This window comes from Anas acuta, chromosome 1 (genome assembly GCF_963932015.1).
Source record: "Anas acuta chromosome 1, bAnaAcu1.1, whole genome shotgun sequence".
NCBI classification, from domain to species: Eukaryota; Metazoa; Chordata; class Aves; order Anseriformes; family Anatidae; genus Anas; species Anas acuta.
The window spans coordinates 126,188,356-126,213,471 of NC_088979.1; the positions used below are offsets into that span (position 1 = coordinate 126,188,356).

At 35.7% G+C, this 25,116-nt stretch overlaps 2 protein-coding genes across 9 annotated transcripts in view; one reads left to right on the forward strand and one right to left on the reverse strand.

Moving 5' to 3' along the window:
• Positions 1–8,452, reverse strand: RAD51AP1 (RAD51 associated protein 1). Of its 2 annotated transcripts, none has more exons than XM_068654152.1 (9): positions 8,302–8,452; positions 7,846–7,962; positions 6,254–6,395; positions 5,360–5,469; positions 4,960–5,028; positions 4,167–4,319; positions 2,690–2,845; positions 1,614–1,754; positions 1–720 (listed from the first exon to the last, which is right to left on the reverse strand). In XM_068654152.1, exons 2-9 carry the CDS (start codon positions 7,916–7,918, stop codon positions 593–595), a joined length of 972 nt encoding a protein of 323 aa, XP_068510253.1. In that variant the 5' UTR covers positions 7,919–7,962; positions 8,302–8,452; the 3' UTR covers positions 1–592. The 2 variants fall into 2 exon arrangements, with proteins under 2 accessions (XP_068510253.1, XP_068510245.1); XM_068654144.1 differs by having other exon boundaries at positions 7,846–7,889; positions 8,302–8,377.
• FERRY3 (FERRY endosomal RAB5 effector complex subunit 3) overlaps positions 8,317–25,116 on the forward strand; it is a 24,388-nt gene continuing 7,588 nt past the window's right edge. The window contains exons 1-12 of one of the 7 annotated variants that reach the window (XR_011088571.1): positions 8,421–8,524; positions 8,739–8,936; positions 9,220–9,365; positions 10,567–10,748; positions 13,696–13,795; positions 13,889–14,010; positions 15,402–15,508; positions 16,124–16,321; positions 19,885–20,013; positions 21,131–21,199; positions 22,739–22,941; positions 23,783–23,874. Coding sequence is in view for 6 of the 7 variants with exons in the window: in XM_068654095.1 (XP_068510196.1) it covers positions 8,759–8,936; positions 9,220–9,365; positions 10,567–10,748; positions 13,696–13,795; positions 13,889–14,010; positions 15,402–15,508; positions 16,124–16,321; positions 19,885–20,013; positions 21,131–21,199; positions 22,739–22,941 (1,434 nt within the window). In the remaining variant the exon portion in view is untranslated. Of the gene's footprint in view, positions 8,525–8,738; positions 8,937–9,219; positions 9,366–10,566; positions 10,749–13,695; positions 13,796–13,888; positions 14,011–15,401; positions 15,509–16,123; positions 16,322–19,884; positions 20,014–21,130; positions 21,200–22,738; positions 22,942–23,782; positions 23,875–25,116 lie in introns of those variants that run through there. The other 6 variants (XM_068654095.1, XM_068654133.1, XM_068654090.1 and 3 more) reach the window with 6 other exon arrangements.

A 25,116-nucleotide genomic window follows, 5' to 3' on the forward strand; every position in this document is an offset into this window, starting at 1 on the left:
TAATCTTAGTAATTGATTTTATTAAAGTATTTTATTTTACCTTTTTTTTATTATAGCATTCTAAATACCATTCATATCTATATTACATTTTAAAAAAAATAATTAATAGAAACACATAAATTATGCAAACACTAACAGATTTTGAGTGAAGAGAAACTTTCCAAGAACAAAGGGGTAGAAGTAATGTCTCTTCCCATAAATTTTTTAAACTGTAACTTTCACTTGTGTTAAGAATCCATTTGAGATATAAAAATCCATAATTGACATAGTATTTCTGACTATTGCCACATTCAGATAAGAGAATGACAATTATTATAAACTATCTCAGAGTATAACCCATAAAAGAACTGGTGACCAGATCAGATGTCACCATGATTAAATAATATTATTCAATAGCACCTAGGGATGCCTTGCGTTTTACAGAATAAAAACTCTGTAGTATTAGAAATGTACATAATAACTGTCCCGCAAAACAGATGATGCCATGAAGCTTTTGCTGCTCACTGGTTTTTTACTCTCTACTTATAAGCAAAACGCTTTCCAAAGTCTTTTGTGAACACAGTTCTTCACGTGATACCTTGTCAACGACCAGTTAACCACTGGTAGCGCTGGGATGCAGTGGTTTGACTCTTGCTAGTCTGGAGAGGCCAAGTCTAAGACCATGAGTAGGTGACTTAACCGAAGCATATTTCCCAATGTTATTAGTGCTTCCCGATGCAGCTGAAAATAATTTTAAAACAAAAAGAAGGTGTAAGCAGTTTTAAGAAAAGAAAGCCTAACTCCTGTCTTTTTATAGCATTCAGAGCAGAACAAAAAAGTATTATAAAGACATTGTAATAAGGATAGAACAACATACCACAAAAGCACATAAAAATCAGCATACTTGCAGGGAATCAATCTATTTGGGAGCCAGTGCAGCAGGTATGGCACAGTTTTAAGTAACAAGCAACACAACAGAGAAACACCACCACGTGGCACTGGACAAGCACAAAAACATTGTTCCTGGTCTACTGTGCATTTTCAGGTGCACCACAACAATCACAGAATCAAACACAAAATCAAGTGACAAAAGAAGGCTTGAGAGAAACGAGTCAAACAGAACATTAATGTGTGCATTAAAGGAAATTAACTATTAAGGAAAAACAAAGTAATAGTTAAGACTCAGCAGCAGCACCTTAAACATTCTGATAACGTAAAGCTTCTAAGTATTTGCTTTACTAAGGCAGTTAGAATGCTTCAGCACATTATTATTATTTGTTCAGAATATATAACAATACAGCATATCAAGAGCTTTCTTTATCTCTGGTATAAGAGAGACGAGGCCACAAGACAATCTCTTGATTAAGATCTGCTTCACACTGGAAAATATTTCATTATCCTTCCCACATAAAGGAGTTAAGGATAATGCTGTAAGAGGAAAAGAAGCACGAAGACAGCTTTTTTTTTTTTTTTTTTTTTCCCTTTTTTAACCTAAGGTTAAAAGAATACCTTGCATTTTAAGAGGGCAGTAGTTGTTCCAAAATGCTGTTTGTTTGTTTGTCTGCTTTAAGTGTCTGTAATTCTTTACTAAAAACAACCAATGTATCTTTTTACAGTTACAATCTCACAGGTACCTGGTGGTATCCATTTAGGCTTCTTCTCTGTTACAGGACTTGATGCATGTAAAGGTCTTCCAATTGGTTCTGAAGAACTGGACATCTGTGTTGGCTCAGATTTTAGTTCCGTTACCAGTGAAGAAGGAACTACAGGCGATACTTAGAAAATAAAAGCAGCCTTAGAACAATACTTTTACAGAGAAATTGTCACACTATATAAGATGATAGATAGATCCCTTTACAGCAAGACTTCTGTGAATTGAGTGAAACGAATATGTTAGTAATGCCTTATCTTCCAAACAACAATATATATTTAAACAGTCAGTCCTGTTACATGCTGGAATTTCAATACTAGTTTGTAAATAAGCACTATAAGAATTTCTTGTTAAAGATGTTCCAGATGCTAGATTGCTAAGAGCTAAGATTCTTCAGTCACCTATTCATAGCAAACTATTCCCTGTCATAAATAAAACTAAAGATAAACTAAATTATGTATTGCAAACTCAGTATTGAAATTAAAAGACATTATCAAGTCAGACACAAGATGAACACAAGGGTAAAAATTTTCTTAAGCTATTTAGATGAAGTAAATACAGTGAACAACTTAAGTCTGAAAAAGTTGCATATTTAACACTTTCACCCAACAGTTATTAGTACTAGCATTGTTTGGCTAACCTTGAATTAAAGATTCATATATGTAAATGCAAGAACATGCCCTGATATTATATACATACATATATTTATTTTTTTAAATCCTCAGATCACGTAATATTATTTAACCTTTTATTAAAAGCTAGTTTTAAAAAGAAAAACTTTTTTATAGTAAGCAATGTTTGTTTACTATAAAGCCTTTTTTCTTTCAGGATTTTTTTCTCATCGCCGTTTCCCTTTTACTCTGCATATAGCCTTATTCATCATAACTCTGACATCAGTTTGTCAGCTAATCATATTTGTTCCTTCAGGTCTTTAAAAATACTTGTTTTTAAATAAGAAAAACAACGATAAGCATCAAACAAAAACCCTGTCAAACGTACAGACGTTGTTTCTTGTACACAAAAGGAACGTTTCATTTCAAATTCCTAGTAGAAACTTACCTGTAATATTAATCTTGGATGTTGGAGTCTTTTTTTCTTTTTCACCCTGCCTCTTTTGTTTGGTTTCTTTTTTATTTCCTCTGGTTTTCTTCTTTTCCATAGCAAAGTCTTCATCATCATCTTCATTATAATCTGAATCGTCTTCTGATTCCTCATCTATAGCAACGAAAAGGGATTTCATCTCTTTACAGGAAATATAATTTATTATTACTCCAGGATCTTCTAATCTCACTCTGAATGTAAAGAACCAGTGTATTTTAAGCACACAGTTTTGCACATAATTATATGATGAACTGAGAAAGAAATAGCTGTCATAATATATTCAGTATTTACAGATTTATCTTTTTTTTTTTTTTTTTTTTGGAAGTCAGCACACCCTGATAGAAACTGCAAATAATAATGCTTTAAACTGTTTAATTATCAAGTAAAAAAGTAAAAATATCCCACATGTGCAAGATGAAAGAGTTAAAATTATTTGATAGTTCTTTGAATTTTTACATATTCTTGCTCTAATGTGGAATCATAGAATCATTAAGGTTGGAAAAGATCTTCAAGATCATCTGGTCCAACCATCACCTACCACCATTGTCACCCACTAAACCAGTCCCTAAGCACCACATTCAACCTTTCCTTAAGCAAACCCATTCCAAGAAATGCCTCCTCATTTCCAACCTAACCCCCACCCCCAGCACAATTTGAGGCCATTCCCTCTAGTCCTGTCACAAGTTACCTGTGAGAAGAGGCCAACCCCCAGCTCCCCACAGCTTCCTTTCAGGTAGTTGTAGAAAGCAATATGGAAATTTGGAAAAAATGGAAATATGAAGATATGGAAAAAATGGAAAAACACTTTGTCAAAATTCAGCTGCACAAGTCTTATAGCTTTACTATTTAAGAAAGTAACAGACACTGGCAAGTCTTAGAAATAACTTTCTAACAGCAATATCTAGACTATCCCCCAGATATTTTCACTGGTAATTTTGGAAGTATTTTCCAATAAGACTTGCAGAAGTATTTTCCAATAAGACTTGCAGGACAGGACAAAAGATTGGATACAGACATGTTAACAACTGGGGGATAACAAAGAGAGGTGTCTACCATGTTTTCTAGGCATTCAATAGTTGGCTCCTACCAGAATTACAGCGATGGGCTAGACTGGCATCCAATCAGACACAGAAAGGTTTTCAGACAGATCAGAATTGGAAGAAGGAAAGAAGGTAGGCTATGTCTTTACTAAGCTTAAAAAAAGCCAGTACTGAAAGCACTTAACACCTGACAGTTCTCCAGATTCAGTTTTGATGCAAACCTCAGAATACAACTGCAAAAACAAGCACTACAATTAAAATATAATGCTTTGGTAAGAGGGGAGGAAAGATACATTAGAAGCAGTACACACTTTCCTGCATATACAACCTCAGTGTAAGTAATCACAAGTAATCACATTAAAAGAACTCTTAAGCATATGGTTTCTACAGCCTACCTGGTACAGACTCTCGCTCAGAGTCAGTATCATGCTCTCTGTCATCACTGTCAATGGTCAGTGACTTCTTCTGATGCGACAGAGCTTTAGATGCTGCCAACCCTTGCCTACAGCCACTCCTAGGTATGTCATCATCTAGAACCTGATCAAGACCTAAAAAACAGAAGGTGATCTAATTAATCCAAATTCACAGTAACTCTGCTCTCTCTCTCTGTCAAAAAGAAGCAGGTTTTGAGTCTTAGGGCCATGAGCTCATTTTTGTTTTTTGAAGTACACTGTTAGACTAGCACGTTATCTGCACATGTTTTCATGTGATTCTCATTTTATAGAATCACAGCATAATAGAATGGTTTGCGTTGGAAGGGACCTTAAACATCAGAGGTGTACAGAGGTGTAAAGTACAGAGGTGTACTCAATGCCACTTAACTGGCAAAACTGTTCTATCTAGGAATGAAAGTTATCAGTATTTATCTGTAATCAAACTAATGAAAGTAGAGAAGCACAAAAATAAAATCAGGAATATGAAAAAGCTGCCAGTGGCACAGCATATGTTTTGGTCTCATCTACCTGTTGCTTTGACATTTTGGACACATTAAGGGGCAGCGTTTTTCCAATTTTAGGACATTTTAACAAAAAAAATGAATGCATCCCTCAAAGTTAAGAATATTTTAAAATAAGTAAGCTTTTTTTCCACATAGGTGAAAAATAAAATCCATCAGAAATAAGAGAAAAACATATTTAAATGTAAATTTAAATGCTATTTTTGGAAAGATATAATATGAGAACAACTTACCTAAAAGTTCACTGTCTACACTGCAGTTGGTAAAAACAGGTCTCCTATTTTCTGATTCAATTTTCTTACCTGTTTAGGATCCAGAAAATAAAATTAAAAAAATACATTGAACACTAATATTTGAAAATGATGTTTTAAAAAGTGAAGATATTAAGAAGTGAAAAGAGCATTTTTATCTGTCTGTAAACAATCTATTTGAAAAGTCTTATAGAAAAGTTACTTTTCTCACAGAAAAAAAACTTGAATGTAAGAAGACAGGCACAAGCTAGAAATTCTCATTTCTTCATAATGACATCTTGAAATAAAACATGACTTTCAAGCTATTTCGTTGCAAAATAAATTCAGTCATGTCAAAATTCACTACATATAAATAGAGTGTTGCATTGAACTGTAAAATAACCTTGTTCTTCTGAATTTTGCACCTCAAGGATATTTGTTGGTTTTTCTTTGACAGATAAGGCTAAGGCAACTTCCAGATCTCTTTGATAGAGTTTGTCATCCAAGGATATTCTGAAAAAACAAACAGGCTAAGTAATAATACAATGAAATGAGTGTTACAGATCTATCTCTGACTTACTAAACTTTGAGTTCCAGTGTTTGTCAAGAAATTATCATCATACTATGAATTACTTCTTGAAGAGACTTCAATAAAGTAGAAACTAATATTTAAAGCACACTATACTTACAAGTACGATGGTGTTGGAACATTGTATGTATAAGACCTAATAACTGGTATTATCACAGGAAAGGCTAATAACATTTGCTTGAAATACCGCATTGAAACAGAATATTGATACAATACTTTACCATCAAAATAATCAGTTTTTTTTATTGACACTGGCTCTCTATTTTCTATTAAACTTTAAATATGTTTTTTTCTAAGGAGTCAAACTTGTCTTTGTAGTTATCAGTTATTCAAGTCCTTCAGTAATATAGAATTCTTACAATTAATTTGCACTGTAGAAATATCAAGACAAGATCAGACACCTAAATCTGTTTCTGCATCTATGCAGGTAGATTGCTGTAGTTTAAAGCTGTCAAAAACAATAGGCATAGTTCACTACTGACCTCAGGCAACTTTTTCTGACCCTATGTAAAGTTATTATACCCTTGTTTTGCAACTACACCATTAAAGCTGAAAATAATTACCACGCTAATATGTCATATTTTTACTCTCAGCTGTTTAAAACTCTAGAAAAAAAACTAACACAACAACAAAAACCACCACAAATACTACTATTGAAATACAGCTTCTTTCTTCAAACACAGTTAACCACGTTTCAACACTTCTCACCTTTTACTAGGTGCCTGCTTTTGAAATGGAGTTAATTCTTTGTGTGTTATTTTTTGCTTCTCTTTTTTCTCCTTCTTTGGTTCTTTCAGCTGTGTTCTGGATTTTTTGCTTAAAGGTGCAGCTATACATGCAAAGTCTTCATCTATTTAAGAAATAACAACAAATAGTAATTAGGTTTCCTCCAATATATTCTTCCATGTGGCCAAAAAGAAGTCACTCAACCCAATTTCATCATACACTGAAAATAACACCAAACATAGCCTTTTTGACATCAACACTATTAGAAAAAAAAAGAAAAAGAAAAAGAAAAAGTGTAACAGTACTGTTCTTAAAAGTATTTTTAATGAAAATTTAACATGACTTCTTTCACATCTGTTTTAATGGTGATCATTTGTTACCAGAATTTCAATAACTAAAGTTTCACCTTTTCATATACAGAACAATAATTTTTATAATATCAATCATTGTCATTAATCAGTTTTAGAGTCTTGAGGTTTTGTGAATTGTTCCCATTAATGACTCCTGTTCATTAGAAATGTTCCTGCTTCCCTTTTTCTAGCTTTCTCATATTGCCTCTTAGCAAATACAATGTATTTTCTTGAGTTTTCCAAGAAAATTAGAAGGCATAGAAACCACCTTTCTTCCAACTGAAGACACTGCAGTTCACAGTACAAAATAAGGAAAAAAGTACAATGGTCTTCAGTGCTCTCTAAATGCCAGAGAACATATACATATATATATATGATCAATTCTGAGGAAACAAACAAACAAACACAAACAAACCATGAGGGACAGAAGAAAAGTGACTTAACTTTTGTTTAAATATTACAAACGGTCACTTAAAGACTAAGAAAAGTAATGCACCACATTTAAACTCATGAAACTAAAGCTCTGCACTAACCTGCAGGACTTGCAAGGGACCATCAACATTATTTACTTCACCTTCTCCTTCCCATCACTTCACACTATTAAATTCATCTCACAAACAGATGAAGAGCAAGCAGGAAAACAACCAACCAAGAGCAACAAAAAATCCATAGTCCAAATCCATGAAAGTAAGGAAACCCAAATTCAGTACCGAAAACATGTGACACCAATTGGGGTTCAGAGGAAAGAAGGACTGTCATGAAAATAAATAGCCTGCAATCTATTTTTCTTATCAATGAATCTCAACATTTGACTGTTAAGTTCTTACCCAGAACCCATCAAGGTACAGAGCTGCAATAGGAATGTTAGGTCTACGTACAGACAATCCACAATTCCTGACAATATTCTGGTTTACAGTCCTGCGAACTGATCTTCAGGAGGACATGGAACAAGCAATTCTCTCTGAAAACTAAGGCAGGGAAAGAAACAATTTTCTTGCAATAACACAGTGTATTCACTAGTTCCCTAATAAACTGTTAGCATACCCTGGCTTACAGTCATCATATTCCTGTTGAATCAGGACTTTTAACAGTGTGCACAGTTTACTTCCACTAAAAGCAGTAAGTCTTGTTGCTGAAGTGATTCATTACAAACACTCCACTGATGCTTTGGGTAGTGGCATTAGCGTTTGGCATTTTTGTTACATACAGAAATACATCACTTACCATCATCTTCCCCGAATTCCGAATAATCAACAACCTTCTTGCTCCTGTGGCAAAACCGCACAGCGTTAATCATTTGGGAGTGAGAACCCTGACTTGCTAATACTTGACTTCGGGTAACTCAAGATTTTAAGGAAAACAATAACGCACGTCCAGATGTTTTACTGTAAGGTTATTAAGAGCCACAGAAGGGTTTGAGCTCTGCCTCAAAGCCACCCAGCCCCACTCCCCTGCAGGGACACCTCCCACCAGACCAGGTTCCCCAGCCTGGCCCTCAACACCTCCACGGATGGGGCACCCACAGCTTCTCGGGGCAACCCGATCCAGGGCCTTGCTGCCCTTATAGCAAAGGGTCGGGGTCCTGGCCGGGCCCCCTCAGCCGAGGGCGGGTAACGGCCGGGTAACGGCCGCCAACGGCCGCCGGCTTTCTAGGAAACGCCCGCCCCCCCCATCCCTCACCTCCGCACCGGCCGCGCCGTTCCCGCGGCCATGACGACACCACCCGCGCCTCGCCCCGCACATTCGCCACGGGGCGGCTGGTGGCGAATCTGCGCCTGCGGACGCGAAGCTGGCGCCGCCCGCTCGGCAGCGGGGGGCGGCGGGGCGCGGAGGTGAGGCCGGGGCGGGCGGGGGGCGGCTCGGGGAGGGAGGCCGCGCGGCCCGGCCTCGGCTCGGGTTTGGGGTAGGTGGTGGTGGGGGTAAGCGGCTGGGGCTTGGTTTAACATCGCAGAATGGCTGGGGCTGGGTTTGTCAAAAATGAGATTAACATTTATGAAAAATGCAGGTTTTAAAGTTTTAAAAACCAGAAGTTGTTAATTGTTAACAAAACACGCTTTTTGTTAGCGTATTTGTGTATGGTTTTACTAGAATCTAACTCATGAACGTTTTATTGCTAGTTCAGGAAACCAGCTCGAGGATGAAGCCTAATAAAGGAAACGTCTGCATTAGGGAGAGAGACTATGTGTACGAATTCAATGCTGGAAATCAGCACCTAGTGCTGACAGTGCCCCTTAAATTTCCTGTGCAAGAAAATGTCAGTCATCTGCATGGACGCCTAATGCTTCTGCACAACCTGCCATGTTTTATAGAGAATGGTAAGACTTGAATTTTTAAATTTTGAATTTTTAGTGTCACGTATTCATGCCCATAAATCCCTTACACCACACTTGAAGAAACCAAAAGAAAGGTACTTAGTAGAAATGTTTTATTTTTTTTTTAATAGCTAAACATTTAAGAAAATGGCTATCAGTACTAGAAGGAAAGTGCCTAAGTAAAAGGTTTTCAGAAAAAAAAAATCTTTCTATGTTTCCTAGTTGATTGCTGATACTTCCACTTAGATGGTTTTGTTGATGGGCCATTCTCTGTTTGTTATAATAGACCTGAAGCAATCTCTTAGTAAGTTCATAGAAGAGGAAACTATAAAAGATTATGATAGAGAAGCTGAAATGGCTCTGGAAGCAGTGAAATCAGGAAAAGTAGACATAAACCAGCTGGCAGATGCTTGGTCTAAAGCTTATAAAGAGGTAAGACTAAGGCTGAAAAATTAATGTTCAGAATTTGATTTGTGTGTATGTGTGTGCACATGTATGCAGATGTAATCACTTCTGTGAAGGTACAAAATTACATGGAAATTTCATTTTTACAATTCTTACGATTTTTTTCCTTTTATTCCAAAGTGATTATTAGGTATTCACCCTGGAACTTATTAGTCAGTTTTTTCCTGAATTTAACTCATTACTGGCAAAAATTTAGTAGAGTTAAAAAAACAAAACGGAGAAGTAAAATAGATAGTGACTGTCAAACAAAATTAGATCTAGGAGTTATGATACATTAGAATCAAAGAACAAGATTTGCGTTGATCCCATCCAGAATGTCAAACATACCAATGAAGTCTCCTAAAGAAAACTGTGAACAAATTGTATGCCTTGATGAACATGAATAAAATGAAATTAGCTTAACCTTTAAGAAGGAAAAATCTGCATTGGGTGAGCACAGGAATGTTTCAAATAATTGAAAGAGTTTACCCTCTTCTGCTCTGAAGGTTACTATGAATAGGTTAGGCAAACTCTTTAAAAATTTATTTAAAATCTTGCCTCAGTGCAAGGATTATGATTTTATCATCTCTTGACATTTCTTCAATGTTACCATCTAAATTTATCATCTGAATCTGGTGGGAATCACAGCAAATACAAGGATCGTATCAGTATAGAAGAGCCTGCTGAACTGGCATCTATCTGATTATCTCTTGTTAATGAAAAATTGCTTTTCTTAAGTCATTATTGTTGATCACATTGTAGTGACATCAGAGTTTGGTCCTCCTTTCTAGTAAGATGTTTTTCTTTGCGCAGATGATGTTTTGGACCCTATCTAAACTTCATCAAATGCAAATGATGTTGTGCAGATTTATTTTTTTGACCTTAAATACTTAAGATAGTAAGTGCTAAATTATTCTTCTTTTCACGCTGATGGTGAAAATTGATGATTCTTCACTGTTGGCAAAACCATAATACTTCTGCTGCTAGTTGCTTTGAAAGAGAATATGAGAAGAGAGAAAATGATAAAAGCTAAAGCAGAATACAGACAGCTCAAATCAAGGAGATAATTCATGTACGTTGAAGGACATGCATCAGTGTGAATGCCCAGTTGGTTTTGCCTCCCCATTATGAGAGATCATTGTTTTATATTATGTGGTGACTTTAAAGACTTCTCTCTTATAATTTTTAGACAACATTAGAATATGCAAAACCTGAAGAAACCAGCTGGGATGAAGATTTTGCAGATGTTTATCATGATCTGATACATTCTCCAGCTTCTGAAACACTGTTAAACCTGGAACACAATTATTTTGTTAGCATCTCGGAATTAATAAGTGAAAGAGATGTGGAATTGAAAAAGCTTCGGGAAAGGTATTCTGCATTCTTTTCTTCAGTTGTCCTACAAAATACAGGTGCATACTAATGGATGTATACAACTCATATGATAATGCTTGTCAATTTATATTTGCCAATGTAAGCCCTATTTTAGTTTTGTATTTCCCTCTTTAAACTTAGTCATATAATGCTTCGTTTATATTGTTAGGCTCAGCTATCTTCCACTCTCCTCAGGCACTGAAAATTACACAAGCAAAGGTCATCTGATTAGTACAAGGTTTGATTTTTTTTTTTTAAACTTAATTTCCACTGCTGTTTCATTTCCATTCCTATCGGTGTTTTAAGTGCTTAGGTTAAGTATGTATCATGCTTTGCCATTATTGTAATATAATTCAAATAAGAAATTGGAAGTTCCACAAGATGAAAAGATGAGGAAAAGGTTTGAACAAACTTTAATTCAGAAACTCTAGAAAGAGGAAGTTTGTAAAAGTCCTTGTGGTCTCCCCAGTAAGCTTGCAAAGCTGCAGGTGGCTGCTTTGTCCACGAGGAGGAGCAAGTGCATTGTGTGTTTTATTTTCTCCCCCCCCCCCCCCCCCCCCCCCCCCCCGTGAACTAAATAGGTTCCAAGAAATGAATGGACACAAATATATAGTATAGGTACTAGCAACGAATCCTGGCAATGCTTGTGAGATGCCAAAATATCCTTAGTAGGTATGTTTTCTAAGGGGTAGTACCCTTCGTTTTTAAGCTCACAGTATACACCTGTTTATATAGGTTCTTTCTAGTGTACTTCCAGAACTTCCAGAATTAATTTTACATATTTGTAGTTTCTTTCTAACACTTCTGAATATCTTATATATTTCTAATCTGGGGATAAAAGTTGCAGTAGTGTAAGCATAATGGTTTTTACTGCTTACTGACTCTTCTCAACTACATATATAGAAAAAAGAGCACTTAGTATTAAGAGCAGTAATCTTGTACAGCTCCAGTGTGATAGAGCTGTGTATTGACTTCAGTGGAATTTATTGTATCTGCTTGCTGTAATTGTGAAAGTTTGTATTTTGATGACAGCTGAGACTATCCCACTTGAGTGAAGATAATGTCCTACTTACACAGGAGTTGATTTGGAATCCCTGACCCTCAAATTTGTGTAGTGGATATTCATTACTAAGTCTTTGTTAAAGTAAATCGATTCATTGTTAAAGATGGGGTGAATACAAAAAGACAAATGAAGCCAGGGACACTGAGGAAGACAAAGGAGAGACGAGATATTTGGGTGAATTGATGATAGCAGTACAGCCTAGCAATTATAGCTCCCCTTTTTGAATGTAGCTAGAGTTGGAAACTCATCTGGCTGTTAAAAATAAGTGTGTTTAGCCTACTTCCTGGTGTTTACCATGTCTGCATCATTTGTGCTTGGTGGCAAAAAACAACACAAGGAATCGAGTAAGTCCATTTCAAAATAACAGTTGTCTCTGGATTATGGTATCTAGCCTGGGCAAGAGTTAAAAAATTGTATTGGTCTTTTTGTTTTTAACAGGCTTTAGTATCTAGAAATTTTATTTGATACATTGTATGGACTCTAATTTATTCTTAATTGAAAGGAAAAAAAACAAACAGGACTTGCTTTTTAAAAATAATAGCTATTTTAAATTGAAAATATGTATGGTTTTAGCATAAAAGTTGAGAGATCTAGTTTCTAATTGCTTTCAGTAAAAGAAAACTATTCTTCATGTTCTGGGACTGAAAACTTACTGGTTTTTTACTTTGTTCGGTGACTTTTCCATTATTTTTGGATCAAATTGTTAACTCAAAGGAGTAAAATAAATAACTCCTCTCTAACATTGGCAGCATTAAGTGTCTGACTAAATAGCTGTTGTAAAATGCAGTTCATCCATTGCACTGTTATATACTTTACTTCCTATCAGACTCTTCAGAATGTTCCCCTTGTAAGGTCTTCTAGATCCCTCCCCCAGTCCATCCTGCGTAAAGGGATGCTTCTGTTGAGAAGAGCTGTTGATTTTTCTGTGTCCTGGTAGAAAAATAGACAAAAAACACAGTAATTGAATTTCAGCAAGGACAGTTCAGACCACGTATTAGTTAAAATTCTTCAAATAATAAGGACAGTGGAGTGATCCAGATTAGAGTATCTAGAGAAACTGTCTTATCTTGTGGACATCTCTGCAGGAAGACTTGAAATATATGGATTCTGATTCAAAAAAAAAAAAAAAAAGCAGAAAGATAAAGTACTGCGTGACATATCTTTTAGCTATTTGCAGAATTTTCTATAGAACTATGGAATGGTTTGGGTTGGAAGGGACCTTAAAGATCACCTAGTTCCAACCTCCCCACTATGGGCAGGGGCAACTTCCAGTAGACCAGGTTGCTCAAAGCCCCATCCAAACTGGCCTTGAACCCTTCCAGGGATGGGGAATCCACAAACTCTGGGCAACCTGTTCCAATGCCTCGCCACCTGCAAAGTAAAGAATTTCATCCTAATGTTTAAGCTAAATGTACCCTCTTTTAGTTTAGAACCATTGCTTCTTGTCTTACCAGTGCATTTTCTGATAAAGAGTCCCTCCCCAGCTTTCCTGTAGGCCCCCTTAAAGTACTGGAAGGCCTCTGTATTATCTCCCTGGAGCCTTCTCTTCTCTGGGCTGAACAACCCCAACACCCTCAGTCTGCCTTCATAAGGGAGGTGTTCTAGCCCTCTGATTATCTTTGGCCCTCCTCTGGACTCTCTCCAACAGGTCCATATCTTTCTTGTGGTGGAAGTCCCAGAGCTAAGCACAGTGCTCCAGGTGGGGTCTCATGACAGCAGAGTAGAAGGGAAGAATCACCTTCCTCAGCCCGCTGACCATGCTTCTTTTGAGGAAGCCCAGGGTACTGTTGGCTTTCTGGGTTGCAAGCGCACATTGACGGCACATCCTCTGCCAGTTTATTGAAAATGTTATTTGTAAATCTGCATTTCCTTTCCTTTCAGACAAGGAGCAGAAATGGATAAGGTGATGCAGGAGCTAGGGAAATCTCTAACAGACCAAGATGTAAATTCATTAGCGGCTCAGCATTTTGAATCTCAGCAGGTAATCTTAATGTGTTGAACTAGAACACATCATGCAAATAATTGCTTAAAAAGAGAACCCAAAACACTCAAATTATGTCTGTCTTCTTGTTAGGATTTGGAGAACAAATGGACCAATGAATTAAAACAGTCCAGTGCTATCCAGAAGCAGGAATATCAGGAATGGGTGATAAAACTTCACCAGGACCTTAAGAATCCCAACAACAGCTCAATCAGGTATTTAGTTCCATGGTGACATTTATTGCTGTCTCTATTAATTCAAAAGACGTGGTTTTATGTACTCTTTCTTTCAAAATAGCTGCTTAAATAACATAATCCAAGAGAATCAAAGGCAAATAAACCATCATAATTAAATATCTACATTTTTAGACCTTTCTTCTTTGCGTAACATTTTACAACCATCCTGTACAAAGAAATGTTCTCATACACTGAATTAGAGTCTGAGCTGTATAGAGCTTCCTCCTGTTTTGCCTTATTTACATTGTCTTTTTTTGAATGCTTTTTCGTAATGCTTTCTGTTATCACATAATTATATTACACAGAATAATTAGAGTTTAATAAGTGGTAGAAGTGTCACACATTTTGAATAACAAGCCTTTTTTTTAATGTTTTATATAGGCGTCGCTGTACAGCTAAAATATTTGGAGTCTTTCAGTCTGTCCACTTATAGTGAGAGTTGTTTTCTTGTTGAGGATATAGTAGGGAAACTGAAATCTGTAACTTGAGGAGAGCCCTATGCTGTATCATTAGTGTCTACCACCTTCGTTACTATTTGGAAAATGAAAGGAGTAAAACCTGGTGCTTTTTCATGTCTCATTAGTAGAAGAACCTGAGTAGATTGTTTAGATGTATACAGAAAGGATTTATGGGGAAAATGACACCTTTGCTTAAAATGGATGTGAGTGATAAGATGAAAATAGCATGGAACATAAAGTATGAAATACTTCACTTCCTCTTAAGTGTTCACTTTTGGTATAAGAAAGCAGAGTGTATGGAACATGAGGGAAGAGAGAGAGAGGAGGGGAAATATGTTAGAAGATAATATACGTGTAGATTTCTCACTATTTTCCTCACGATTGTGTCTAAATTTCTGTGTTTTGGAAGTCTTTTGCAGTTTTCATGTTAGTCCCAGAATATGTTCCTAGGACTGCATAGCTTCCAAGCTTGTACAGTGTGGCAAACTTGGCTTGACTGGTTTTTTAACCTCCCATTTTGTGTGTGGGGAGGCAGGTAGAAAGAATATCATATCCAGGACCTTCATAAATAAAGTTTTGTTTTCTAAATAGACTGAGATTTTTTCCCATTTATTTATATGTTCATTTCATTATAACTAGGTATTGTGATTCTTATTGCTCAATCGCAAAATGCTTTACAAAGAAGCCTGATGATATAAATCTAATAGTGAAGTTTACTCTTCCTGCTGGTATAAGGATGAAGTGTTACGTACCAGAAGGGCAGAACTTCAGATGAGTAGAGTTCGTTCAAATAGGTTTAGTTTCTTGGCTTCCACAGACTAGCTGAGGAAATTTTGGATAGAGTTTGCAATACGTTGTTCATTGTCAGCAAAAGCTAGTATAAACCTATCAGTAGGTTTCTCATTATTTTAGTGATGAAATTAAGGTTCAGCCCAGTCAATTGAGAGAATCTGTGGAAGGAAATGGAAGAATTTATGAAGAGCAAAGACTTTTAGAAGAAAGTTTTACTATTCACTTGGGTAAGTAAAATAAACTGACAGTAAATCCAAAGATAGTAACTAATAAATTATGCATCTAACCGTGTTTTATTTACAGTACTTAACTATTAATATATTTATTATTCCCAGTTTGGGAGAGAAGTACAATACAGCATAAACTGTATCAGTGTCTACCTACCTGAAAAATACTCAATGGAAAACATTTTAAAAACAAATTTGTATCCACTTTAGCAAGGTGACTAGTATAGAAGAACATGTTAACATCAATACACATAGCGATTAATAAATTAAAATGTGAGTGTTTATTTAGTTCCCAAAAAAAATTAACAGAAAAATGGATGCTTGATTTTTTTTTTTCTTTTAGTATTGTTTAGGTAGTAGAGATTTCTTATGCTGTCTGTTTTGACTGCACTCAAGTAGTCTTTATTTTGTAATTTGCTGATATGCATATAAATTGCATACGTGGTTAAGAACTTACTTTGTATTATTGGTTATACTTTCCTTATATCTTTTTTCACAAAGCTTAGGGGAACATTTTGGTCAGTTTAATAATAATCATGAGTTTCATCTTTTGCTGTTTGTATTAAATACCACTGTATTTAATGATACTGTTTGTATCGTTTATATTTGGTACAGGAGCTCAGTTGAAGACCATGCATAACTTGAGATTGCTGAGAGCTGATATGCTGGATTTTTGTAAACATAAGCGTAATCATCGAAGTGGAGTAAAGCTTCACAGGCTTCAAACCGCAATGTCCCTCTACTCAACTTCCCTCTGTGGCCTGGTATTACTGGTAGATAATCGTATCAGTTCATACAGTGGCATCAAAAGAGGTGAGTCCTCTGATGGAGTATATCGGGTCAGTGAAAGCCAGCATCGCTCTTTGAGACTTGCTGTCTTCTCTCACAAAAAGTATTCACAGTAAAATTAGAATTTACTAGAGTAAATGTTTTGCAAGTGGTATTACAAAAGGGTAGGAAAAGCAAAAAGAAATGGATAAGAATGGGGGACAGAGCTGTGCTAAGTAACTTGAACTCTGATATGCTGTTAACTTTTGTATCTCTGTACTAGGTTTTGCATTTGAGTAAGTAAGGTGTTAGGGTGGGCACTTTAATGTTAATTTGCCTGCCTTACACAAGCTGATAATCAGTAGGGTCTTCTCTCTAATGTTAATTTGCCATGCAATGAAATACTCAAACTGAAGTTTTAAAATTGATAAGCATGTAGCATATTTATACATTTACTTTAAATATCTGTATCACCATAACTTCCATTAACAGGGAACAATGGGAGTAAAATAGGAGTATTAATTACCTACTCTTGGAAAGTTTAATTAATAGACATTTTAAGCGCACATCTTTTGATTAACTGGTCTCTGTTATTGATGATGGTGTTCTAAGCCTAACCAATGACACGTGTGTTTGTTCTTGTTCAAATTTTGGCCACCCAGGCTCTCTATGAACAACTTTGTAGACTTTGCCATCTTCCTCTTGAAATTTAATACCTAAATATTTACATATGAAATGTCTTTTTGACTAGAGACAGTATTACTTTTCATAATTCTAATATGCATTTTCTTGGAAAGGGGAGGAAAGTAGGCTTTGGTGCACTCTGAAAATAGTGTGGAATCAGGCTTGTAATAAGGAGAGGGAAGTGTATCTATTAAAATTCCAGTTCTATTTGTTTTGTATATGGTTTCCAAGTTTAATTCTCACAGTATTATTTCACTCTTGTACTCATTTTCCATTGCTTTTTGTTATTACTGCTTAAATATTTAAATTAACGGTGAAAATTTGTGCATAAATCTTAGATGATCAAGAGAAAATGGACATATAGATAATACCACTAAACACAAAATTAGATACTGCAGCCTCAGCAAAGGGGAAAGTAGAGGGGGGAAATACGGGACTATAGGATAATCTATAAAATATAATCCTTAGTAAATTTTGATTCCTCTTAATTCCAAACAGACTTTGGCAAACTTAACTGTAAGCACTTTCCACAGCTGTCTGCATCTCCATTCTTTTTTAAAATGTTGCATTTAAATTGTCTCTGTTCTTCCAACTGAATCAAATATGCTACTTTAAACCACCAATGAACATCTGGTTGTGCTAAGACCTCAAACTACTAGAGGCAGCAACAGAGGTTTGGGTACGTTTCTTTATATCTACTGTCTGGTGAGAGTGATACCTTCTGGCAAAGGTACTAAATACCTTTGAGAAGAAAATTTGCTTTAAAATTGTTAAATCTGTTTGTTGCAAGAGCACTACACAGAAACCATTCTCCATACAAAAAGGCCTGTTAAAGAAAAATACATGTAAATGTGCTAGGGGCTTCAAAGGTTCATAACATTTGCAAAAAATGTTATAATAGAAGACATTTAAATAATACGTTTATGTTGGTGTTTAAATAGGGAGGTAATGTCATGTGTAGTCTAAATTTCTGGGTTACAAAAGTGTAGAAAATGTTCTGCTTCTGTCCTAAAATGGAAAAACACAAACCTAATAGCTGTTGATTGGCAATGGACTAGAATCACTCTCTAATCTCGAGATTAGCAAAGGTTGATATAGATGAGCTTCATGTGAGTATGCTGTTTATTCAAGTATTTTGCGTTGTTTTGAGCAAGACCAATCGCTCAGCAAACGCTAAATGGAAAGTGCATACAGTCCTACAAAGTCTTGCAACTTACTTGTTTGACCTAATTTGTTTAGATCCATCTTGAGGACCCTAGTGAATGTCCTTCTTGTTTAGTATATATTTTGCTAGTTCAGTTGTCTTACAAACATTTTGATGTTGTGTCTTTGGTGAATCTATTATCCAAAGATGGTTCAGTTTGCCTCAAAGTTCAGGATATATGTGAGATATTTGCAAGACTGAAAAACATGACTGCAGTGTTTTCTGGGTACACTATCTCTTACGATATCTAAACAACGACTAGTAAAATATACCTTTGAAATTGGACTTGGACCCATCTCTGGAAAACAGCTTTTAACAGGAAGTTGAACTTTTTATGATCTTCCAATGTCCAGATTTAATTCGGGTTCCTTTTTGTAAGCTAGAGGAATAGTCTTCTCATGTATTTTGTATTTATGCATTACCTAGCATGAGCCTCTTACATTAGGACTTTGTAGGGCTACTATGACTCAGATTTTAAGTAGGTATAGCACACTCAAATGGTAAACTAAAACTAACTTTAATTTTGATTTAAATAAGAGACTTTTCCTTTTTTTTTTTTTTGTTGTTTCAAATAAAACATTTCCTGGCCTTAGTTTATCTTGATAAACACAGAAAACACAATCTTTTAGAATATGAGCTGCTTCTTTCCTAGATTTTGGACACCAGAACTTAATAAAGCATTTTGAAAATAGACTTTATGATACAGAGGATGTAAAAAGATAAAGGATATTAAGGTTTTCTTTATATCCTGCCTATTCCTGTTATAGCCTGTTCACAGGATTGCATGGTGATCCTCAGATAATCAAAATACATTAAGTACTTTGGGATCTAATCCAAGTAGGTTCCTCAGAAGTAAGTCACGATTGCTTGGTATAGTTCATCTTCTTGATAATTGCTTGTTTTGGCAGCCATTAACTTAACATTGGCAGTGATAACCGTGCATTTTTTTAAAAATGGAGAAAAGGCTGGACATCAGGATACTGCGCTTAGAATATCCATTACAGGGGCAGTATGTTATGATCCTAATTATTAATTTAATTTTTCCAAGTCTGACATTGCTTATCAGGAAAAGAAACTGGCAGCTCTTTTCAGCTGATGGCACTTTTCTTTAGCTTTCATATCTCTGTTTTGAGAACTAAGAGGAAACAACTGTAATCCCAACTTTCCAGATATGCTGTTTATGAATGTAATAGCTCTTGTTTTGCAAAACACACTGGGGTGCCATAGCTGCTCTTGGAAATATCTACTATATATGCTTCAATAAAGCATCACAGATCAAGGGACTGTTATTAATAAGGCATCAACACTTTAAGGATGGTAACATTTAATGCATGTATGTTTTACCTGCTTTGGCAGGGGGGTGTGGACCCAATGATCTCTCGAGGTCCTTTACAACACCTAGAATTCTGTGATCCTGTGATTCTTGCTGTTATTTTCAGGTTTATTTTTTGCATGGATTATTTTGTCTGAAGAATAACAGCACTGTTTCAAGTTGTTTTTTTCCAAGGAATTCATTTATTTAAAAAAAAAAAAAAAAACAACTTTGTTTCTGATGTAATGCTTTTTTTAGGACTTAAGGTGAAATGCAGCAGGGCTTTTTTGTTTGTTTTGTTTTAGTTTTGCTGTTGTATCTGTCTTTGCTTAAACTGTATAACAGCATTATGTAATGTTACTAAGCACATCCTTATGACGTGGATTTAAATCTTTATTTTTTTCCTAGATTTTGCAACTGTTTGCCAAGAATGCACGGATTTTCATTTTCCTGGAATTCAAGAACAACTTGAAATTGTCCAGAAGGTTGTACTTAAGGCCAGAGCACAGCGTAGCAGTAAGTCGAAAAGACATCATGGTCAGTGACAACCAAAATTACTTTCCTTGAAATAGCATAGTGGTCAGTAGAATGTTTATGGTTAGGGGTGACTTGATTTCACTCTTCTTCATATCTACAAATCAATAACATGTGATGTTCTGGTTTGTCAGTTAACTCAGAGAGGTCTGCATGAAATCCTGTGTTCACTGACAGTATGTCCACATGATGTCTTTGATTCCATAATAGACATAAATTTAGAGAAAAAAAAGTCCTTAAGTTCTGATCACACTTTAGCAGCATGGGAAATATGTAGGGTAATTATACTTTCCTCTGCAGCTTAAACTGCTGGTGACAACATGGACTTACCTGACTTGTATTTATATAGAAAATGAAAGTCAAAGCCTTAAAAGTTGCAGATGTGTTACAACTTATTCCCCTCCATATAAATAAGTACTAAAAATGGAGTAATAAATTGACTATATGTGTATACTCTTTAGTATTGACCAAATCCTTGTGAATGGTTTACTTCGCAGTTATTTTTACAAATGGCATAGAAATTTTCTGACCACATGGTGTTAAGGCAGTACTTGTACATCATGAAGCTTTGTTTTTCTTGTAGAGAACTACTTGTGTGGTTTAAATACGTCAGTAACATGAATAGATTCATAAGAGTACATGGTGAAACAAGTTTTCTTAGGAATCTGCATATTGCTGTAGTCTTAAGGAGAATTCTGAAAGATGTTTTTATATTGGTGATTTATGTAAATTTCTGTTAAAAGTTTCCTTGCAATATTGGGAACAAACTTGTTTTAAATATATGCATTATTTAAAAAGCAATAGCAAGGTACTATGCAGTTGTGAGGGTAATTCAGAAGGTTTAGCATTCCATTTGAGAACATTGTGTTTCCATTTGTCTGAATAAAGAGGTATCATAGGATGATTAAAAAAGAAAGCTTATAATTTGATAAGTTCATTTATAATTTCATAATCAGTTCAGCATTTATTGAAGTCGGCAGAAGCAATTCTTGTCCAACCCTCACATTTATCCAACTTTATGGTGAAAATTCAAGCTGGATATCATCTCAGTACATTTTATATGACAAAGCATGATTAATACATGTTATGTTTCATATTTGTGGTATTTGTTTATATACAGGAAATAAAGAAAGTGGAACTGAAGATAAATCCAAGAATATTGAACGAAACCAGTCAAATATTTTACCAGGTGAGTTCCATTGAAGAGGTTTCCCCCCCTCTTCTTAGAACAAATTTTGTTTTATGGATGCACATTTTTAGCTCTAAATTCAGAACATAAATTATAAACTAAACCTAAGTTGACCTCAATCAGAGGAGAAGGATGTTCTTGTGGCTAAGGCAGAGAACTGGGTGTCAGGACATCTGGTTTCTATTCCCAGCTTTGCCACCACGTCATATGACTGTGGGGCAAATCACTTCTCTATGCCTAAAATTTCTCTTCAGAATTTGAGGGGAGATAAAAAGATCTCTGAGGATTCTGGAAAAAAAAATGAAACACAGATAATATCAAATGACTTTGTGAAAATAACTATATATGTCACTGTTCTGATCCAGTAAAGCATTTTGGAATGTATTTTAACTTTGAGAATGTAAGAATGCATTTCTCTAAAAGAGGGAATCTGTGATTTTTACCATGGAAAGCTGCTGTGGAGTTTGAAGATGAATGCACAGTTGGAGGTGTAGGGGAAGAAGACAAATCCATACAACCCATGGGTAATAGGAGGGCTTCTTAAAATTGCTTTCAAGATTGTCTTAGATCTTGGTCATATAAGTGGATTATAAATCCGCTTTGATCCTTAATAGATAAATCCCAGTAAAATCTTGCTGCAGTGGGAAGCGTATCATTACTATTAGATGGACATTGCTGGGGATTACCTTAGCCATCATCAGGAAGGAGTACGTACCCATTCTTCAGATAATCCAGTGCAAAGGAAGTCTTAACTGGAATTGCCAGTGAAAATAGGTTTGAAGGAAGATGCTTATCTATTGACTGGAACAGTAGTGGTATTGTATACCTGCTTTTTTGTTGACTCCAGTATAGATGTTTTGCTCTCCAGCAGAAAGGTAAGGTGCAGAGACCTGCATTTCACTGCCCATTTACTGCTTCTTTATCTTTGATAAATGAAAACCAAGCCTAAAAATCTCCCTGGCAAGATGTCTTCTTGAAAGCAGCTTTGTAACTAATCTTCCCATTGTTATGAATTGTTTTAAATTCTAAGGTCATTTATACCTCTGTCTTCTAGAATGTATCTGTTATTGCATAACCCACTATCCTTTTCCACAGACTTTTTGCATACTTTATTTTAATGCATCCATTTTTGGTATTTCCGCCTCCCACATCTGTCTGCAATTCAGTGCTTACATTATATATTTTGAGTATTACACCTCCTCTGTGTTTGCTTTTTTGTTTCATGCTATATATAGATCGTATCCGCTTGTTCTGGCACTGTTACATCTTATTACACCAGGTGTCCCTGATGCTTGTGAAACTCATCAAAGCAGGGAAGTGTGTGTAGGATGAATGTAAAACAATCATACTCCAAGAGATTCTAGATCAGTTAGTTTCTAACTTTTATGTATCTCCTTATGTATGTGTTCTGATCTGTTGTCTGCTTGTATTACCTTTTGTCTTAACTTACTGACCCTATTCTTACATTTCATAACAATTGTGTTTCAGTATAGGTCACTACTGTGATACCTTGCCTTTTTGGTTTATGTAATTCTGTAGGGGAATTCTACATAACACGCCATTCAAATCTTTCTGAAATTCATGTTGCGTTTCACCTTTGTGTGGATGATAATGTAAGATCTGGAAACATAACTGCTCGGGATCCTGCGATCATGGGACTCAGAAACATTCTCAAAGTTTGCTGCACACATGACATTACTACCATTAGCATTCCTCTCCTGTTGGTACATGATATGTCAGAAGTAAGTAAATTTAAAGTTTTGTTTTCTTCTTAGCTTCTAAGGTGCAACAATATTATTTTTTATTATTTTTCTTTCTGGAAAGGATATGTCTCATTCTTGTTTAAGACAAATGGAGCAATTTATCCCAGTCACATGCTCCTGCCACATCATTGTGCTACCATTGGTATCTGTATAGTGACGTGAGTTAAGGAACTGAATCAGTTATAAGCTTTTCAGTCAGCTGAACCTCTTCATTTTTATTTCCATCTCTCCTTGATCCAGCTCAGTGCACAGTTACAGAGGTATTAATGAAAGAGGTGATAGGACTACATATTTAGATGTTAAAAAGATGTTTTGTGGCAGCAGTTCTTGCTTAGAAACTATAGTTTGTAAGATGCTGATATAATAGTAATAGCAGATGCAAGTTATAATTGCTTCTAGATAGAAAAAAATAAAACTAACATTTTATGAGCAGCAGAACTAGCAAAGCCTGTTTTCTTAGAAAATTTGAATTCTGTACCCCTAAACACCATTCTTTATCACCTCAGCCCTGTGCAGCAGTAACAAAATTTCACCTTTGCTCTGAATGGTCTCCTTCTTCATGCCCTAATTACTTGCATGTTTAGTTTCTGCCCCAGAGCCCCCCACATACAAGCTGGAGAAGAAGTAGCATGCTGCTGAGACTCAAGTGATATGTCACATCCATTGGTGACATAAGTGTGCTTATTCTGCAGAACTGCTGTATTTTTTTCTTCAGTGGGACACTAGTGTGTAGAACTTTTCTCTTACTCAACTGTATTTTTTTTTTTCCGTGCATAGTAAACTTATAATTTAATACCATTTACAATCTTTCCTCTGTCAGATCAGCTTCAAAAGATAACTGTCAGGGAAGAAAATGGAGGTGGGGAGAGATCCAGCAGACAGAAAGTACAGCCACATGCCGCACTTCCTTAGGTGACAAACTTACAAACTAAAAGAAATTAGGAGAATAAGATATCACTGCTATTAATTATATCTTTGCGTATGTTTGCTTGCAATCTGTTATGTTGTTGTCTTTCTTTTAAAAAAATTGGCACCAATTTCAAGACTGCCTCTCCTTTGAAAGTGCCTGAATCATAGCAAGAAAGACGCTCATCATTGGATTGCTTTTAATAGGTGGAATAACTAATTTTTTTTTTTTTTTACATAATTTTATCTGAACACCATGTAGAACTGGATCCCTTTTGCAAGATAGGGGTCTATAAAGTTCAAGCAATGTTAAAAATATCCAATAATGAAGATTCTAAAGGATGTGCCTCAAAATGTGAACTTTTAGTAATAGATTTTATTTCAGAAATATATTTTTACATCTTTGGTATTAACACTTTTTGTATGCAAATGCAAGTAATCAACTTGCAGGACAGCAACCTGAGTTATTAATGGGACCCAATTACTGTGTTTCAGAAGTTTATAGAGCTCTTCTCTTAATCAAGTTGGCAAGTGACCCCATTAACCTTTTTTTTTTTTTTCCTTTGAAATGCATACATACAATGAAAGCTAAAAATAACGTGTTTAAAATACAAATAGAGCACAAGACCAGGTGTTCACCATGCTTTTAGGAAGGTGTTGTTGCTGAAATGTGTGAAACTGAAGAACCGTCTACTTGTCTGATGCTGGATTCTTAAAAGTCCTGGTAAAATGATTCATCTTTAATATTAAGTTTTTTACGTATCTGTGGAAAGTGACCTGTATGATAAGCATAGGCTGAGCCAAAACTGAACTGCATGAATTGCATTAGCAGCATCGTTTATTACGGTGTTTTGCAGCTGGCTGACCTCATTTGAAACACACAAGTCTGTAACTTGTTGTTGAGGGAAGAGTGAATAACAACAGATTTCCGAAGGTTAACCTGAACTTGGTGCCTTCAGCAGCTCCAGTTTTGAATCTGCGTTTACCACCTACATAAAAAACATTTTTGTAAAGTGGTTAACCAGGAGCACAGCTGCAGAGATGTTTGCGTGCTTCGCTGTGGCAAGCATTCATCATGAGTTTGCTTTGTGTATTTCCCAAATGTTTTCTTTTATGGATGGAAGAGTAGTGTTTATAACCCCACAAAAATGATGAGTGTATCAGTCTCAGTGAAGCTGTTACGAAGGCTAAATGATAACGAAGGGTATTAAGCTACTCTTTCCTCCTGGCCCTCTCCCCCAAGAAAAA